The 20,155-nt window shown below is 40.6% G+C and overlaps 1 protein-coding gene across 3 annotated transcripts in view; it reads right to left on the reverse strand.

Annotated features, from left to right (window-relative positions):
• The window catches only part of top2b (DNA topoisomerase II beta), a 40,494-nt gene that overhangs the window by 5,761 nt on the left and 14,578 nt on the right, over positions 1-20,155 (reverse strand). For all 3 annotated transcript variants that reach the window (XM_030413155.1, XM_030413154.1, XM_030413153.1), the window contains exons 7-31: positions 19,591-19,803; positions 19,281-19,454; positions 19,102-19,203; positions 18,873-19,010; positions 18,644-18,782; positions 17,978-18,135; positions 17,618-17,743; positions 17,414-17,524; positions 16,895-17,000; positions 16,548-16,657; positions 13,923-14,015; positions 13,432-13,546; positions 13,132-13,253; positions 12,836-12,984; positions 12,425-12,656; positions 11,393-11,527; positions 9,877-10,077; positions 9,574-9,769; positions 9,398-9,489; positions 8,613-8,765; positions 8,360-8,443; positions 3,756-3,950; positions 3,546-3,672; positions 2,984-3,145; positions 87-303 (exon numbers count right to left, since the gene is read on the reverse strand). In XM_030413155.1, coding sequence (XP_030269015.1) covers positions 87-303; positions 2,984-3,145; positions 3,546-3,672; positions 3,756-3,950; positions 8,360-8,443; positions 8,613-8,765; positions 9,398-9,489; positions 9,574-9,769; positions 9,877-10,077; positions 11,393-11,527; positions 12,425-12,656; positions 12,836-12,984; positions 13,132-13,253; positions 13,432-13,546; positions 13,923-14,015; positions 16,548-16,657; positions 16,895-17,000; positions 17,414-17,524; positions 17,618-17,743; positions 17,978-18,135; positions 18,644-18,782; positions 18,873-19,010; positions 19,102-19,203; positions 19,281-19,454; positions 19,591-19,803 — 3,650 coding nt within the window. The remainder of the gene's footprint in view (positions 1-86; positions 304-2,983; positions 3,146-3,545; positions 3,673-3,755; positions 3,951-8,359; positions 8,444-8,612; positions 8,766-9,397; positions 9,490-9,573; positions 9,770-9,876; positions 10,078-11,392; positions 11,528-12,424; positions 12,657-12,835; positions 12,985-13,131; positions 13,254-13,431; positions 13,547-13,922; positions 14,016-16,547; positions 16,658-16,894; positions 17,001-17,413; positions 17,525-17,617; positions 17,744-17,977; positions 18,136-18,643; positions 18,783-18,872; positions 19,011-19,101; positions 19,204-19,280; positions 19,455-19,590; positions 19,804-20,155) is intronic.

A 20,155-nucleotide genomic window follows, 5' to 3' on the forward strand; every position in this document is an offset into this window, starting at 1 on the left:
TATATATATATATATATATCATATATACATATATATATATATATATATATATATATATATATATATATATATATATGATATCTCACATGGGCTTTTGTTTTGGGGGAGAGCTGGAGACTTCGTTGTCGTCATCCTCGTCATCATTATGGTCATTGAAGCGCTCCTTGGTCTCAGAGGAAGTGAAGTCATCTTTGAAAGACCTCATTGGCGAAGAGGCCACATCATCGTCACCGTTCTCGTCTTCATCAGCCTCTTCCTCATCCTCCTCCTCTGAGAAGTCAAACGTGTATTTTGGCTTGGAAGCTGAAAGACAGGAGCAGAGTGGGTGCCATACCACATTATAATTACAGTGGATTTTGGTACCTTGTGTAATAATTCTTCATGTTGCGGCGGGGTTGCATCAGACTGTCCTCAGACACTTGAAGCCAACATAGGCTTATCAAACGTAGAGCCAGTTCAAGTTTTTTGGGGGGTTTCAGGCTCCTTTAAGTGGATTGAAATAAAATGCTACCAATCACCCTATCATACTGTGATACCTGCTGGGAAACATCAAAAAACTTGTATATATTACAAGAGAATCAGAGACTAACAAACACAGAATGGGTGCTGTAACAGTTAAACAAGCAATACCAATTTGGTCTCAAGGGATAAACTGTAAATGTATACTACTTTCAAATATGTTGTTAGGAAAACTGAATGGATTCAGTCTCTCTCCTCTAAAAGATTGAAAAACTGTGACATCACGTCACTGTAAAAAGAATGGCTCCTGTCTAGGGCTGTATCTATTCATAATAGAAATAAACAAGAGTCCATGAAGGCACCAGGGTGATGTGTGTGTACGATTAAGTCTAAATAATCAACAGCATGCATGGTCATGGTAATGAATAAAAGTCTGGCTACAGATGTGTTTTTAATACTTTTAGACAACAACGTAGTTCCATGACACAGAATAGATACATCTGTTGTTGATATGGGTCTTTTTCGTGGCATTTGTTGACAAGAGGAAAAAAATAGAATATCACCTTAAAATCAAACTACAATTGACAAAGCAATTATTAAAAGCATTGCTTTTATTTTAAAGAAAATTGCTCTGCCATTTGCACCTTCAAACTCATTTGAAAAAAATGTGTCCCTTTTTGATAAAATGCCTTTGTAAACATAAATTTAACATGTCAGATTGCATGTTTTTATAATGTAATTAACAATGCATTAATGTGTTCATTGCTTTAATTTTGCTGTTGGCAAAGCTGGTGGAGTTGATTTAATTGATGTATATATATCTAATATCTAATGTATTACTTTACATAATGCTGGTAATGTGATGTGTTACGTAACATCAAATTAACTCTGGAGTCAATGTCTTAGACAAAAACAGCTCTGGAATGTTGCTAGCTAGAAAAAAGCTTTTATCTTGAAGCCTACCGTAAACTTTGTACTAAAATAAATCCACAATTCCTTGTTTTGTCCACTAGCCATCCAAGATGTAAACGAATCAGAGGTCAGTGTTTCTGACTTGTCAACCAATTACAGTCTTTGTTTTTTGACTGTGTGGCAGCTCTGATCTCAAATGCACTGCGTTTAGGGAGGCAAAGTCTTACATTTCTTATGTAATACACTTTAGCCGGGGCAAATAAAGTGCATTAAACACTAAAAGAGTAACAACGCACATTAATTTTTGCTATGAAATTAAAAGTTTTGATAGACACATTCGCCAATTTTACCAAAAAATTTAGATCTACATGATTCAAGTGAATGACCTGGGTGTAGGCCTGAGCAATAAAATGATAGCAATATGTTTCAGCGATAGACACGTCATTGATAGCAATAAGAAAATAGTCAACAGAAAAATGTTTGTTAGTTTCATGGGCATGCATTAAATAGAATCCAATGGAAACATAAAACAAATAAGCCCCAGCTAATAAACAGCCTGTAATATCCCTTGATAATGGAGCGAACAATGACTGAGGAAATTGTGTATAAAAAGGGACAGGTCACCTCGCCGGTATGGCACTATTTTTTATTTATTTGCATCATGTTATTTGTGTGTTTTTTCCTTGTTGTGCTGTCATAAACATTATAACCTCTGTGCCTTAGTAACATGGTAAAAATTAAGAGTTTAAATTCAACCCTTTTTCACCTGTGATAAAAAAGTGATGGTGAAAGTGTTAAGTAGGAGAAGTTGGTAAAAATGATCGATAATTATCGATATCGACCATTAGGAAACTTTACTATCATGAGAGACTTTTCAGCCACATCGCCCAAGACTTCTTGGGTGATACTAAAAATGGCAGCTTTTAGTATAAGGATGTTGCAGATACGTCTTGTTTCAACTATAAACTGCTGCCAAAATGCACACTATTGTAAACATGAGAACAATTTAAATATGACGGTGGTTCAACTTATGACAAGGGATGCATACGGATTTCTTTCAGCCCATAACCGATAATTACCTGCTTCTCATTGCTGATACCAATAAGAAACTTCATAATTTCACGTTTTTGGATTTTAAAAAGAAGCTCCTTTCATGTAGTTTACGCACACAGAGGGAAAGAAAGGCTTAGATGTGTTGCAAGAAGATGATTTAATGTTTCATATCTCTTATATGATTAGTTGAAACTCAGAATTATTTCCTCGAACCCTTGTGGAACATGTGTTGTAAATTGCAATTGGGTTATCTTCCATTAAAACTGTAAAAACATCCACACCAGCGATGACATGTTTGGCTCTGCACAGGTGCAGTTCAGCAGCAGACAACATGAGCACAATGGGCTTCTCTTCTGCCACCTACTGTATCAGAGTTTGCAAATGTTGTACTTCTTAGTGACAGCAGTATGGCTTCCCATTCAGTTTTGCTATTGGCAATAATTTCACTGTTACCAATAAACAGTCAATAATATAAATGTTTCTAATACTGACCCAATAAATAGCTCATCTCAAGTGATGCCACTGAATATTCATACTAGATGTAATGGGCCAACTTTACCTGATGCCCTCTGGGACTTGTTCTCTCTGGGGATAATGGGCTGACTGTCCTCCAGATCACTTTCTGACTTAGACTCGTCTTCAGACCAGGGGTTTCTCTTCTTCACCTTCTTAGCAGAGGCAGCACCTTTGGGTGCTGGAGGTTTTCTCACTCTGGGTACCCCTGTAACACAGTAAACAAGATCACCAGCCTGTTTGTTGACTCTAAGCATTCTCGCTTAGGACTGAGGAGTCTCTGGCTTTTATTTTAAAATTCTCACTGCAGTACAAAGCATCAAAGAGGCCAAGGGTAATAGCTATGTTCAAACTAGTCCAACACAGTATACCTGGGAGAAACAAGGTTGCACCATTTCTGGATATTTGCAGTTGACAAATATCCGTCTGTTCTGATAAATCATTGATGTACTGATAGAGTCAACCCTCAACTTAATTTATTAATTTACTTAATTCAGTACTTTGACATTAGGACAGTGGCAATTGTCAAATAATTGAAATGTCAAGTCAGAAAGAAATAAATTGAGCATGTTTGACGGAATAGTAAAAGTTCTCAGTTTAGTACTTACCAGGCTCTTTCTTCTCTTTCTTGACACGTGGAGCCTTTGGTTTGGCTGCAGCATTTTCTCCTGTTCTTCCCTCACCGCCTAAACCATCATCATCAAATTCCAACTTCACCACTAGGTCTGCGTCACCCTGCGGGAAAAACACAACCTGTTACAATCTCAAGACCTGATGCCCGACTCTTCTTATTTCAGGATTACATCAGGAGTCGTTACCTTCTTCTTTTTGGTCAGTTTCTTGGCTGCATCAGATTTGAGTGCCTGAGTAGGAGGCTCCACCCTGCGACCAAATGGAGAGGGCATTGTCTCCTCCAGGTTCATCTTCTTCACTTTGGGCTTGCCCACCTTTCCCTTAACCAGCTTGATGGCCTTGCCTAAACTCTGCTCCTCGCGCTCCTGGGCCTCCAGTTTCTGACAGACAAAACAGAGAAAATAAGTTATATGGTGTATATTAGTTAAGTTATACAACTAGGGTTAGGGTTACTTTCTCAATACATTTGATTCTCAAAAAGAAGCCAGTATTGATATATGAGTGGCCAGCACGAACACCAATAAAGGGCAGGTAGAAAGGTCGAATAACCTGCACTCAAATATCTTACATGGATAAGCATAATATACATTCTCCACAGATTTGTGTAGTTGTGACAAAGGCCAACTCCGCTCTTAGTCTCGTTTTTTGACAGAAAAACTGTTTTCATTAATCCATTCATTTCAGTTCATTTTACTTTATGTTGGTATCGAGGCTACAAACTTAGTGTACAAAAAAAAGAAGGTAGAAAGTGGTAGAAATCAACCAATTTGTTTATTTTTATTTTGAAGGCAAGTGTATTGGCATGATGTGATAGGGCTGTATCCGCCTAAAGATTTTTCAGACGAATTAGGTTTCACTGCCACTGATGTTTTTTTCAATAAAAAATTTATAAATTTCAATTTTATTTGTAGGGGACAATGTGCAATCAAAACATACATTTAACCATTTAATGCATTGCACCAGAGTTAGCCTTAGGCTAATTTACATCAGCAGTCCTATTGGCAGGAAACACAAATACAACATATATGAAAACATCAAACATGCCTCAATAAATATGAACAAGTAGCAATATAATGCATATTAAATGTCCCATACACGGTGTCATACACATGCCCCTAGGGCAGATCAGGATTAGTGCCCCTAAACGGCATTTTCTCTGATCAGCCAAGACCATCACATGTTGTCGATTGGATTGTCATTTTTACTTATGCAGTAGCTAATATAATAACAATAATAATAATAATAATAATAATAATGATAATTTCAATTTATATAGCGCCTTTCAGGGTACCCAAGGACACTTAACAAAGTGGAACAAACATATATGAAAACAAACAAAACAAAGAATAAATGGAGCGCCTGTCAGTCAGCACGGAGGGAACAGCCGCACCGCCAGCACCGCAGGGAACAGCACCGTAGGGAACAGCACCCTCCGTCCAGAGGCGAACTTGCGTCTGGAGGCCCCGTGCACACAGCAGGGGCAACGCAGGAGACCCAGAGATCCAGTCCCAGCGACGGAGCCCGGTGCGAAGCGACAGCAGAAGTCCAGGAGCTCCCGCGCTGAAGACCCGAAGACCCCACCAGCAACAGGGGAGCAGCGACCATCCAACATCACCGTGAGCCGGGGGAGACCACAGCAGCAGAGGAGAGCGACAAAGGAGCCAGAGGTTGTGGTGGAGGAAGGACCAGCGGAGCAGCCATGGACAGCCCACAGAGCATCGAGTACGTCTGCTTATAAGTTAGCATTGCTATGCTAACAGCTGATCGGTGAGGCTAACAGCTGATCAGCGGAGAAAGGTGAGTCCATGGAGCCAATTCTTCAGGTGTGCAGGCTTCAAAGGTAGTAGCACAGCCTCAGAGCTTGTAAAGACAACTTGGCTTTCTTCGTTTAACAGAGAAAAGCCGTTTTGTCACCGATCGAGAAGAGGCGATATTCATGCCAGCGTCCTCTCGCATCCGGGTTGCCATGGAGAAATACACAGAATGTACTTGATGTACATAGACAGGGTTTCCCATTAATTACTTAGACCGTGGCGGCCCGCCATGGTCTAATTTGTCCCGCCACAGTCTCAGAGTGAACCGAAAAAATTCTCACACTTCTCATAATAACATAAAAGATCTGTAACTTGTGTTTCGCGCTGCAGCTTCAGCAAAGCATCTCTCACTCCCGGTCAGTTGGCTCTGCCCCCCCCTTGCTATACGTGGCACGCGCACACTCATACACACTTTCATTACTTACTTTTATTTTTAAAAATGGCGTTTGTCCAATTTTGCTTCTGGGGGGGGGGGGGGGTCGGGCGTCGGTATAGTTGAGGATGATGAATGTAATTTGTGATACTGTCGGAAAACGGGTCGGATGCGGTTTTAAGTATGGCGGATACAGCTGGGTCCGGGTTTGCAAAATAAGACCCGTGCAGGACTACCGCCGGCAAAATGTCAATATGCGAACTGCTCCAAAAACTAAAGTGCAAGTAAAAAATTGCGCTGGCAGCAGTGAGTGACCCAGCTGTCTGTGCATCGTTGGCTTGAGTGGAATGTAGGGAGAGTTGTATAAATGTGTATTTTGGATTTTTTCTTTCCACTAGTCTGAAAGAAGACAGGTTATGGAAGCAAAATAGCCCAAAATGTTTTTGCCTGCCATGTCTCCCCTTAAGGCTGCAACTAATGATGAATTGATGATGTACCCTCCAAATTCATTTCATTTTTTATTACAATTTAGCTTACAGTTTGATTATTTATTAAAAAATTAACTAAAAAATAAACTAATTCAACACAGGTAACCACTTTTGCTTTATTTCTTTGATGGCTCAGATGTATGCTCTATTTGATTTTGTGTTTTCACCATTTGTATCTATACAACTAGTGTTGTCATGATACCAAAAATATGACTTCGGTACAATACCTGGCTTAAATATCTCGATACCGATACTGAAACAATACCAAGGCGGAAAACTAAATCATCATCAAAAGTAATGGAATAAAATATTAGATGACAGAATGTGAAACTTAAAATGACTTATTTCTTTTTATTAAACACAGTAAAAAAACAACAACTTTTTTTGTAAAAGCTGCTGAGCTTTATAGCTACTTAACATGTTAGAACAACAATGAAATGATTATGCAGCTGTTTAACTTGGCTGCCAATCCGGTTACAAGCATCTCTGTATCCAAGAAGATAAGTGTCTTCTTGTTTTGTTCATTTGTCTTGTTTGCTCTCAGAGATTATTAAATAACCTGATTTTCCATAATAGAAAAAAATTAACAGCACGTTAACTACAATTTTATTCAGCATAAAAATTATGAACATAAATGACATTAACTGTAAGTCTGGCAATTCATAAAATAAGATAATACTTTATTCATCCCACAAAGGGAAATTTTGCAATTTGCATTTCATGATGATAAAGTTCAAACCGTGGATTATTAGCCTGCAACTAAATTAGTGCACTAAAGTGCAACACAATTGACCCGGACCTGGTGGAGGTCTGTGCTCTAATCAGACCATATTCTAATAATATAAATTACAATATAGATTATAAATTATTGACAAAAATGTACATCCTATGATTATATTACTAGTACTGATTGACTTAGTGGTGTTGTTGATCAGCATATTTGAGAACACCAGCACATGTACTGGTAAAGTTGATGTTACCAGTGTGAACGTTGCGTTTGCATACAGAGATGTGAGGAACCACATCGGACTGTTAAACAGTTAGCTTTACCCCTGACTGCCTCGTGCAACTCTGATGGTAAAAAAAGTTTGCTTGTCACAAAAAAAAACCTCGCTTGACTTCCATCTGAGGGATATTAATGCTACCTAATCGCTAACCTGCAGCTCTTTGAACTCTTTGAACAAGTCCGCATGTCTGTCAGCTACATGTTTCGCCAAGTTGGACGTGTTGGCTTCTTAGGTCATTACGGATTTAAAGCATTGTTTACAGACGGGCTTTGTGGTGTCCGTGGGCTTGCCCTTACTGTCGGCAACGTGAGCGAAATATTTCCATATTTCTCTCCGTGCGTCTGCTTCTTCAACAAGCCTAGAATGGTCGGAAGGAGCACTCATGCCACTGTCAGCCATGCCTGTCTCGCTCTGCTGCGTGACTGTCCGTCACTGTGAAACCACGCCCACTCTGGCTGCAGGCAGTGAGGAAGCAGAGAGATGCTGCACACAGACACGCTGCCCTGCTGTCGCACCAAGTTCATAAAGTACCGATACTAATAAAACGCGAAAAAGTATTGTTTTTAACGGCTGGGTACCGCGATACCTTTCTAGTATTGGTTTACCTTGCAACACTATATACAACCAATGTGTTTGTGATTAAATTGTGTACAAGAGCACACAGTTCTTCATAGATCTAGCCTCTTAATTTTGCTTTCAAAGTGCACCAGATTGATGCATTTAACTTTAAAATGTAAAAAAAAAAATTCCGGGGGAGCTTGCCCCCGGAGCCCCTTAGAGGGTCTGACATCCACCACCACAGTCTCACAAAATCCTGTGGGAAACACTGATAGAAGTACATTTATGGTCCTATATATAATTCCTCATTGAGATGTTAAGCCTGTTGCATTTATGTAAGCATCTATTATATGTTTTGTTTTTGGTTTTTTTGTATATTCTTTGGCCTTTATTATTGTAAATACAGCTGAAGAGATGACAAGAAACAGGATGAGAGGGAGGGGGAGTAGCACACAGCAAAGGGCCGCAGGCCGGGACTCCAACCCGGGGCTGCTTTGAAGTGTTGTGTGCCGAGATATCAATAAAAACGTATAAAAACTAAGGACTTACATCAAGCTCCTCAATGAACACTGCCAAGTCCTCCTTCCACAGATCCTCTGAGATTTTCCTCTGGAGGTCATTCAGCTCTCCTCTCTGTATAACAGCACACATTCACTTTGTTAATCTTCACATGTCAACTATACCACATCATCCACTAAATCTGTAGCTCTGGTCATCATTGTCACTAAAATAACCAAAAACCCTGACAGGTGTCTAATATGAATTAGGAGATAAATAGAAATAATACACTGATTAATAATACCTTAAGGTCCCTCTGCTTGAGCAGCTCCTCCACCTTCTCTTTAGTCAGGCACCATAGAGGCATGTTGAGGATGTAGTTGAAGTTTGGCCCTGATGAGGAACCAGAGTCCACCGAGCCGTCGCTATCGTTTCCATCTTTATAATCTTCCTGAGCCTGTCAAAGAAAACACATGAAAAATCGATCAAAAGAAACTAACTCAGGCTGTCGTGATTAATGTCTTTACTGGCAGGCTGTATTGTGCAGTCCAAGGAGAGCTGCAAGATCATCTCGTGTTTGTTTTAATAGTTAGAGCAAAGATTGTTCCTGTTGCAAAATTACTTCTTCTTTTCATTCCAGGACAAATTAAAGGTCCCATATTATACAGTTTTTCATCAATTTCACACAGCTGTCAGAGGTCCAACAACACTGTATTTGAAATGCACTGCCCCAAACCCATCTGTGGTCCTGAATTTCAGCTGTCTGAACGCCCACTCTGGGATACACTCGGAGTGTTTTCGCGCAGAGGAGGCCAGCCTATGAAAATCTCTCCTGTCGTTGCGTAACGTCAGGAGCTGAATCTGAATAGCCTGTAGGAGCGCCGTTTTACCAGTGGGTGGGCTGCAGAGACGATGCATGACTAGTTTGCTTTCCTCATTCTGGGAGTTGGTAGGCTCAGGGAGGACCAGTTTATATATGTAAAGACCAGAGAAAACTTGTTTTTCATAATATGGGACCTTTAATTCTTACTTTCGGTCATGTTGCTGTGTGAATATGTGTAGACGTAAGCCCAACAATTCTAACAGTACCTTTTCTTGAGCCTTGGACCAGGCAGCCACAGGATCTGACTCATAGCCTTTCTGGACGAGCATGCGTATTAGCTCACGCTTGGATTTGTTCTCTGTTCACATAAAAATACAGGTTAAAAACGAAACTATTTAGCCTCTCACATCCACTCTGTAAAAGGGAATTGCAGCATTTTTACCAATTGAAACTTTTCCTTCAATCTTTTCCAGCACAAAGCGAGCCTGATTGGACAGTTTGTTGGCCTCCGCTCCCAGGCTGCCCACCAACCAGTCCTTCCTCAATTTGTAGTAGTGCAGGCGTAGCTCATAGAACTCCCTTAGGATGTCTTGTACTGAATCGTACCTCTTCAGACAACCCATGTGGTCAAACAGCACCTGAAAGATCACAAGGTGGAATAATGAGTTAATGACATACTAACAGAAGGCAGAAACACTTTCCTATTAATTGTTTTTTGCTTGAGGTTAAACTGAGATCTGTTTACCATGGAGTTGCAAGTGAGACTGGACTGCAGCTTGAAGACTTTGTGAAGACCAGCTGCCTCAGCCTGGGCCAGTTTCTCCTCTGACATGCGGACCATAAACTTGACTGTGGTGTCTGTGTGGTATTCTTTATAGTCATTGATGAGAGCTGGTGTTTTGTCACTGCCCTGCAGCATGGGCTCCAGCACAGACTCCTTATAGGCCTGGACACAAGTGGGAAGAAATGCAGGGAAATATCTCACAATTCATACACATCACGATATACCACAGATCTTATCATTAGGGCCTGAGCACAGACCAGTGCGTAGGCCCTATTGAATCTGAAGGGATTATCATTCTTTTTCTTATTGGGGCCTGAGCCTGAGACCAGTGCCAGGACCTATTGGAATCGCTAGGATGATTATTAGTGATAATATTTATTAGTATTAGCTAGTAAGCACAGTTTTGGAGGCCTGATGATACCCCCAAACTCACCAAACTTGGAATATACGTAACATCTAGCGAAAACTGTGATAATTCAAGGTCACTGGGTGTGGGTGTGGCCAGGGGACTCTATAAGGCGCCTGTAAATCCCCGCCTCCTACACGCACATAAATTTATCGTGTGCAAATGTATCATGACCAGACGCACATAAAACGTAGGGGGACCAAAACTCTCAGTCCAACGGGAGTCACATTCAGTGACTATCATCCTCAGACCTTGAAGATGAAAAGTTATTAAAAGCGCCTATGTCATACCTGGTGGGTGTGGTGGTATGGCCCACTTTGATGCTTCGCCATAAAGCATCAAGTCCTTAGAACTTCAACATACAATTTCCCATCTACACTAAATTGCTCATACATGTAGAGGGTGTGGCCCTGAAAAAGTCTATGCATCAATAGTAAGTCGGCCATTTTGATTTTTGCCGCCATTTTGAAACATTTCCATGCCTCATGCTTTAACAAACCACCCCTACAGATTTTACCCCACAGACTTCACATTCAGTCACTATCATCTTCACACCTTGAAGATGAAAAGCTATCAAAAGCTTTTGCCTGCGTTACACCTGGTGGGCATGGTGGTGTGGCCCATTGCAATGCTTTGCCATGAAGCAGTAAGTCCGTTAAACTTCAATATAGAACTTCCCATCTACACCAAATTGCTCACACATGTAGTGGGTGTTGCCCTGAATACATCTATGCATCAAAACTGTGTCATATCCATAGCACCACCCACTGGACACAGGAAGTCAGACAAACATCATCCGATTTACATGACATTTTCTGGTTGTTTTCTCAACATCATACACTACAACGTGACATGCAAGTAACAGGTGAGCGCGCCCTCCATTGGTGCCGCAGCCTGACGTGCATGAAGCGAGGGCCTATAAAACCCTGCTTGCAGCATGAATTATTGTTTGGGATCGTTTCCTACTATCCTAAAATGTTGCAGTTCTTCATATAGAGACCACTTTACTTCTATCTGAGGAGAAAAAAATCCAATAAAGAGACATCTTAGAGAGAAGAGGCTGAACTGTACCTGTGTCCATGTCCGAACAGGAAGCTCAGTAATCTCAATGGTGTTTCTGTCGATGACCGACACCTCTCCACTGACCAGGTACTGGTTCTGACCCAGTTCATGAATCACACCTTTGAAGTTTTTATAGCTGGGAAGCTGTTTGGGGACAACAATCAGACAGAAAGAAAAACAGAGATAATGATCTAATTGTTCATCTCAAGAAATATAACAACTTTTGAAGCAGACACTCTGCTGTCTGCATCTGCACTACAAACAACACGCCTTGGATCTGTGTACTGCTAGCATGCTTATCAGCCAAAAAACTGTGGTCAAAGCTGCCAAAGGTGTTTCTATGTTTTGTTTCCACAACAATGTAATAGAATTTTAGGAAAAGCAATGTTGGGCAAAACTACATTCAGACTCCTAATTCTTGACAACTTTTATTTGAATCATTGCAGGAGTAAACAAATCAATTTCTTGGCCCATTGATCTGAAATCTAAGTCACTTTATTATACTGTTTGCTCTCTTGGCAACACTAAAGATTCCGGCATTGAGACAAGAGTGAGGCTCTGGATTATACAGTGACTATCCTGTTGGTTGTAGTTATAATTTAAGGCTCTCACATTTTGATAAACTAACTTCCACTTTTCATGAAATTATTCATGGTTAGAGACAGATAAATAATCTATATCAGGTCATGTAATTTCTTATATGGAAATGTTGATATATAGTATCTGATAAATGCTGTGATATGGATTTTCGGGAAATTTAATTGAGAGCTGGTCTGCAGACAAAAAAACAAATAGAATGGAATCATTTTGACAGAATTAAATATCAAACAAATACACCCATGTCATTAGACCTACATAAAGAAATCTTGTAAATCCCTTCACGACATTCAGCAGTTCCACTCATAAGTTGGCAACTTTGCCCTTGATAGTCAAATACAACAAGAGATAATAAGGATAAAGCTATCGCATTGTGGAACACCATGTCATACAACTCAACCCATAATCAATCAGATGTCGGGCACTCAGGCTCTGAGTGTTTACCATTGGCAGGGGGTCCTGGTGGTTGAGCATGCGATTGATGTTGTTGACGATCTCTCGGGGGTCATAGTTTGGGATCTTACAAGCCCAGCCTGTGCCGATACCCTCAGCACCATTCACCAGCACCATAGGAATAATGGGAATGTACCACTCAGGTTCCACCTTTTGGTTGTCATCGTATAGGAACTTGAGCAGGTTGAAATCCACCGCTGGAAACAACAGTTTGGCAAGAGGACTGTGGGAAATGAGACCAACATTTTAAGAGTTAAGTTTTCTAAATGATTCCTATTATAGAGTTTATACAAAAGGTTTACTGAAGGTTATTAAAAAGAAACGAAGACCAAGAAGATTATGTCAAATTCTAAACTGGCACATACAAAAGAATCTGAACTGTTACGTTCACTGTTGCTTTACCTGAGCATGGTGAAGATGTAACGGGGGCTCGCAGCATCTTTGCCTCCATTGATGCGAGTACCAAACTGACCCAGTGGCTGCAGGATGTTTACGTTGTTACTGCCCACAAAGTTCTGGGCCAAGTTCACTATGGTCATCATGAGAGCTTGCTACAGGGACAAATGAGAAATGGATGGTTAGTGGTAGTGAACAGAATAGAGAATCAGTGCAATAACACATGTAAGCTCATAAAAACAAGTTATTGTTAGGATTACTCTCAGTTCACTGTGTCACATCACACATTGAGTTGATTGTACCTCTCCATGATGGTAGGCAGACATCTCTGCCACTGAACCAGCCAGCTGTGCTACCTTCACTTCCCTCTTGTCGTTTCTCTTCATGCAGGTGAACAGCACTTTCCTCTGGCCTGGTTTTAAACCTGGAACGACACACACATCCAATCATGTTTTAAGATGTTTGGGCAAGTTTCCCAACAGAGGCAGAGAGAACATTTTTTTCTAGAGTCCGAACAGAGAGCTGTGGTGGAACTGGATGAAGGAAAAGAAATCCCAACACAAAGTAGCACACCAAACAAGAATTGAGGGGAGAGTACAAACCGTCAACCAGGGATGGGATGGATCTCTCATTGTCCGAGTTAGAGAACAGAATAAGCTCTTTGTTGATGAAGTCATTGTAGGAGAGGTGCCTAGCCTGAGTTCCATACAGGTATTGCTGAAAATAAACAAAACAAATAATAGTAAAATTAATACACATACTTCAATCAGCTTTAAAAACTACACTGATAAAACATTAAAGATATATTTTAGCACAGAAATAAGTTTTATAAACTGCCTCCACATCTATTTGCAGATCTATTTGTTGAAATGATATCTGAGACAAACCAAACAGAATCCACCTAATCAAAATTTGTAAAGCTCAGTCCAAAGGATTTCCACATTGAGAGCAGTATACATACCTCCCCCCCCCCCCCCCCCCCCCCCACACACACACACACACACACACACCTACACCCACACCCACACACACACACACACCCACACTTGCTTCGTATTTGCTCTTTCATCATTGCAAAACTCGAGCCACAAACCTCCGGCAACCCGTGCATCCTCCTCTGACGTCTGTCCTCCATGAAATTAGTTAACCACTCCTTCCTGTCATCTGTCTTTTTCTTACTAAATGCCTGGAGATTAAAAAAAAAAAAAAACACAACACTGAAACACCACCTCCATTTACTGCACACAGTTTCTTGGTGTGGAACAAAGCACAGAGCATCAATATACTAACAGCTAGTGTTGTCACGATACCAAAAATATGACTTCGGTACGATAACTGCCTAAGATATCTCGATACCAATACTGAAACGATACCACGGCGGAAAACTAAAACATCATCAAAAGTAATGGAATAAAATATTAGATGATAGAATGTGAAACTTAAAATGATTTATTTATCTTTATTAAAACACAGGCAAAATAAAAAAAACACTTTTTTTGTAAAAGCTGCTGAGCTTTATAGCTACTTAACCTGTGAGAACAACAATGAAATGATTATGCAGCTGTTTAACTTAGCTGCCAATGTGGTTAAAAGCATCTCTGTATCCAAGAAGATAAGTGTCTTCTTGTTTGTTCATTTGTCTTATTTGCTCTCAGATATTATTAAATAACCTGATTTTCCATTTAAAGCTCAGTGCTTGTAGTAGAAAAAAATTAACAGCACGTTAACTACAATTTCATTCAGCATAAAAATAATGAACATAAGTGACATTAACTGTAAGTCTGGCAATTCAGAAAATAAGATAATACTTTATTCATCCCGCAACGGGAGATTTTGCAATTTACATTTCATGTTAATAAGGTTCAAACCTTGGATTATTAGCCTGCAAACTACATTAGTGCACTAAAGTACAACACAAATGACCCAGACCTGGTGGAGGTCTGTGCTCTAATCAGACCATTTTCTAATCATATAAATTACAATATATATTATAAATTATTGACAAAAATGTACATGCTATGATTACATTACTAGTACTGACTGACTTAAAATAGATAATTTATAAGTGGTGTTGCTGATCAGCATACTTGTGAGCACCATCCTATGTTATGGTAAAGTTCATGTTACCAGTGTGAACGTTGCGTTTGCATACAGAGATTAGTGTTGTGTCGGTCGCGAATGTGTCGTTCGAACGAACAAATCTTTTGAGTGAACGAACTGAACGGAATCACTTCATGAACGGATTTGTTCCTTTCTCAGTTCAGTTGAGCTCAGCCGCAAGCATGCCGGCCAGGAGTGGAACTGCCGCGACTCACTTGTGAATCTTCGGCGAACGACGCAGCCAGCGTGCGGGCGGGGAGGGACTGTTGTTGACGCCTGAGCGAACGCGAGTCACGTTTGTGCTGTGATTCGTTCATGATTCACAAACCTACTGCACACGTTCATTGAACGACCTGCTGAGGACGCGAATCACGTTTGCGCTGTCACTCACGTTCGCAAACGTAATTTGCGTCGCTCAGTTCGTTCATTGAACGACCTGCTGAGGACGTGAATCACTGCGCTGCGTGCGCTGTCACTCAGTCATGATTTGCGTCGCTGAAGACGTGATTCTCGTTCATGTACTGTGCTGAAAGTGGCGCTGTGTCACTCACTCACTCAGGGCAGAGGAGTTGATTGACGTTCAGTAACCGTACTGCTAAAATTAGCGCTGTGTTGCTAACATCCGTGTAGCATCATGTTAAATGATTTTACTGTGCACAGAGGACACTTTCACCGTGTAATAATTTTAGTGCATGTATACCACTCAAAGCAGCGCTGCGTCTCCCGCGAATGATTGTGTACTATAGTCCGTGAACGCACCTTCCCTCAGTAAGTGAACGTGAACCTCAGGGCTGAATCATGAACTGAATGACGGATCGTTTGGCTGTGTATCTGTTCAGGGAGTTGGAGAGCACTGCACGAGTCGATGAACGAATCTTTTGAACAAATCATTTTAATGAACGGATTCTAGAGATTCAGTACAGTAAAAAGAACTGCCGTTCCCATCACTAACAGAGATGTGTGGAACCACATCAGACTGTTAAACAGTTAGCTTTACCCCTGACTGCCTCGTGCAACTCTGATGGTGAAGAAAGTTTGTTTGTCTCCAAAAAAAACTCGCTTGACTTCCATCCGGTGGATATTTGTTATCCATCGCTAACCTGCAGCTCTTTGAACTCTTTGAACAAGTCCGCATGTCTGTCAGCTAGATGTTTCGCCGAGTTGGACATGATGGCTCCCTTGGTCATTACGGATTTAAAGCGTCGTTTACAGACGGGCTTTGTGGTGTCCGTGGGCTTGCCCTTACTGTCGGCAACCTAAGCGAAATATTTCCATATTTCGCTCCGTGCGTCTGCTTTTTCAACAAGCCTAGGATGGTCGGCAGGAGCACTCATGCCACTTTCAGCCATGTCTGTCTTGCTCTGCTCTGTGACTGTCTGTCACTGTGAAACCACGCCCACTCTGGCTGCAGGCAGTGAGGAAGCAGAGAGAAGCTGCACACAGACACGCTGCCCGATGTGGCACAAAGTTCATAAAGTACCGATACTAATAAAACGCGAAAAAGTATTGTTTTCAACAAACTGGGCTGGGCTCGGTTTAACGTGCAACACTACTAACAGCATTAAACATGGATGGATGGATGGATGGATGGATGGATAGATTGTGGCATTAAATTCACCAGAGTGATGGCGGCATCATCCTCTGCACCACTGTATCTGAATGTGATGCGATGCTTCTCCATGTCAGCGAAGTATTCTTTTGCCTCTTTGCTTGTACTTGTACCCAAACCTGGAACACAAATTTACCATTTTTTAATAACAGAAGGAACTTTACCATATAAACAGAATTTTATCTGCAAAGTATATATTGATATAGATAAATATAAATAATATATATATAAATAATAATAATAATAGTAATAATAATAGTAATAATAATAATGATAATAATAATAATAATAATAATAATAATAATAATAATAATAATAATAATAATATATATATCTCAAATACAGGAGCAGCAAACCTTTGTAGTACTTTATATGCCAGGTTTTATAGTTCTCTGTCTGTTTCTTCCACTCATCAAACTCTGGAATGCTGTAGAAGGCCAGCTCCTGCTTGTTCTTGGTCGCCTGAAGACAAAAAATTGCCATGAATGAGGTTAAATTTTACTGTACGTTTGTGATGAGTTTTCATCCTGTATACTTATACATTTTTCCCTGCAAATTTACCAGTTATGAAAACAATCAGTATTAGGGGCTCCATCTCATGCTGGGAGCACAGTGCAGCGCAAAGTGTCATTGCAAATTTAGAGAGATACGCATATCATTTCTGCTACTTGAGGATCACTGCAGGTAATGTCATTCATATTTTCTTCATTGATAATGTATTTCACTGCTCTCATCCCACCCGTTATTGATCAGGATGATGCTTTTTATGACCCGTCCGCCTTATCTGTGTACACACACAGGGACGCACAGCAGTGCTACTCCTCAGTTAAATATCAGTGTGTTTTTTGTTTATGTTTACTGTGTGTCAGTCTTACTTTGACAATGGGTGTGATAAACTCCTCCAGGAATGTGTGTTTCAGTAGGGATGGCCAGTTGTGGTGGAAGAAGTTGATAAGAAGACCTTTGATGTGGGAGCCATCTTGATCCTGTGACAAGATGAGAAATGTTAGAACTACTGATAAAACCATTGGATCTAACTATGGTAAAACTGTGTGCAGAGTATCCACAAAGAAGGTCACCTGATCCGTCATGATCATGATCCTGCCGTAGCGCAGACTCCTCAGTGACTCTGGGTCATCATAGCTCTTTTTGTACTGAAGGCCTACAATTTTGATGATGTTGTTAATCTCAGCATTTTCCATGATCTGTTGACAAAAAAGGTAGGACCAGATGTAAAAAAATACGTAATAAAGCTTAAGAATAAATGCCAATTTAAGCAAATCTTAGCTGCTTTTGGCTCATTGATTTTGCATAACTAGCTGAATCATAAAAACTGTGGGTAGCTCATACAGACTACAACCAGGATTCCAAAGAAGTCAGCATGCTGTGGGTCTTCTCACTTTATAAATTTAACAACGATATGTCATCCAGTCAGATACCTGCTTGTGTGTTGCCTCTCGCACGTTCAGGATCTTTCCTCTCAGAGGGAACACCCCGTAACGGTCACGCCCGATGACTCCCAGTCCAGAGACAGCCAGAGACTTGGCTGAGTCTCCCTCAGTAAGGATCAGTGTGCATTCTGAAGAGTGTTTGCCGCCTAGGACATGGTGATTGTAAAATTGATAATTTAATCACTGTGTATATACGTTTAGTTTTGCTAAGCTGAAACATTGCGCTCCTTTACATCAGCCTACAGTGTGAGCATTTCACTCCATATTTAAGGGACAATTAGAGTGTGTGAATGTGAAAAATGATTTGGAGCGCAGAGTTGCAAGTCTTAATTCTGACAGAGGCTGCAAAATACACTGGTCTACTGAGCTCAGGTTCAAGGTAAATGAAAGGCTGTGATCCCTATTAGATAATTTGTCAACTCGCCAGGGGTGTTGATTAAAAATTAATACCCATCATGTGCAAATGATGCATTCCTGAAGCTTTTCAATGCCTTTTGAGCACCACTTCTTAACCAATATTAATGTGCTCTGTAAACCTCTCTCAGTACTCAACAGCAACATTTTATATTTAGTTTAAGAGGAAACAACCATAGCTCTGTCATCAGTATTAAACATTCTGTTACACATTAATAGTTAATCACACTGCTCACACACCAGCGTCATTTGCGTCGTCAAGTTTGGGGATGCCTTTGATCTTGCTGTGCTTCACGGATGAGCACTTCTTATTCAGCTGCGTCTGCGCCTTGAACTTTACCCAGTTCAGTATACTTTCAACGATCCCACAGTTTGTTGCCTGAAAAAGACAGAGTGATGCCCAGTGAGTAACTAAAAGAGAAATCTTTTCATTTTACATGAGAAACTAAAAACAGTGGAGTTCCCTTACAGCTCTGACAAACTTGTCTGACAGAAGGCACTTGGACCCAAAGCTCTTGGTCTGGAGTGTCATGTTCTCCTTGGTCTGAGAGTCAAAGGAGGGGTTCTCGATCAGTGCGTTCACAAACACCCAGATGTGGTTCTTCACCTGAAGCAACAAGGACAGGAAGGCTCATCATTTTCTATTATGAAACCATCCTGCGTTAGAAATACTGCATAAAAAAAACGTGTACACCCACCTGGAAGGGTTTGACGGACACTCCTGCCTTGTTCTTCTTCTTCACCACTTCAATAAGTTTTGCCACTATCTGGTCCACTACATAGTCAATGTGTCTGCCACCCTAAAACACACATAGCTTGTGTTAGAAGTGGTACGTATAAACATAGAAGAGTAAAACTGTTTCTACCAGTTTTTCACCTTGGTGGTGGCGATGCTGTTAACAAAGCTGATTTGTTGGAATCCCTTCTCGCTCATGGTGAGGCAAACCTCCCACCGATCATTCACAGTCTCATTCACCACCTTAAGCGCCACACCAGTCTCATCCAGTTTGTCCTTCACATACAGATCCACATAGCTGCGGAACCCATTCACCTTTGGTGACAGACAGGACAGAGAACAGGTTTGGTTTAATAATATATTTAGGCATCGAATATAACACAGTGGTTGATACCTCAAAAACACATTCACTTATAAAAAACTTTAATGACATTAAAACACTGAGACTTACAGGTAATTTTTTCCCATTGAGAGTGACTTTAACCCCCTTGCAGGAGCCAGCTATATCATATGCTCTGCGGGTAAGGAGTGCTACAATATCCTTGTCCAGTTTCTCCATCTTGAACTTGGCGAGGTCTGGCTGGAAGGTCACACAGGTGAAATCCTCCCCGTCAAAGAACTTGATCTTGGGGTCAAAAGTCTTGCTCATGTTGTTCTGCCACGTCTGAGGACAGTAAACAAATGGTAACATACACACATATGTGCTGTTGCCATACACTGTCATATCCACTTGTAAAGAGTTAATTTCATTATTCAAAATGTAATGAACAATCTAATGTACACAGGTATATGCACAACCATGTCAACCACTGTTACTATATAGTTACTAGAGTGTATTTAATCCATCTCCCGAACCACTGTGATATTAAACACCTGATGGTTAAACAGGTGTGCCCATACAGCCCTGTAGGGTGATAATATACAAAACCTTACCTTAGATATGACAACATGTCAAAACCCTATAAAACAACAAATGTGACACTGGTATGGATATGGTATTGTATTGGATTACATTT

Source organism: Sparus aurata, chromosome 3, assembly GCF_900880675.1.
Source record: "Sparus aurata chromosome 3, fSpaAur1.1, whole genome shotgun sequence".
NCBI lineage: Eukaryota > Metazoa > Chordata > Actinopteri > Spariformes > Sparidae > Sparus > Sparus aurata.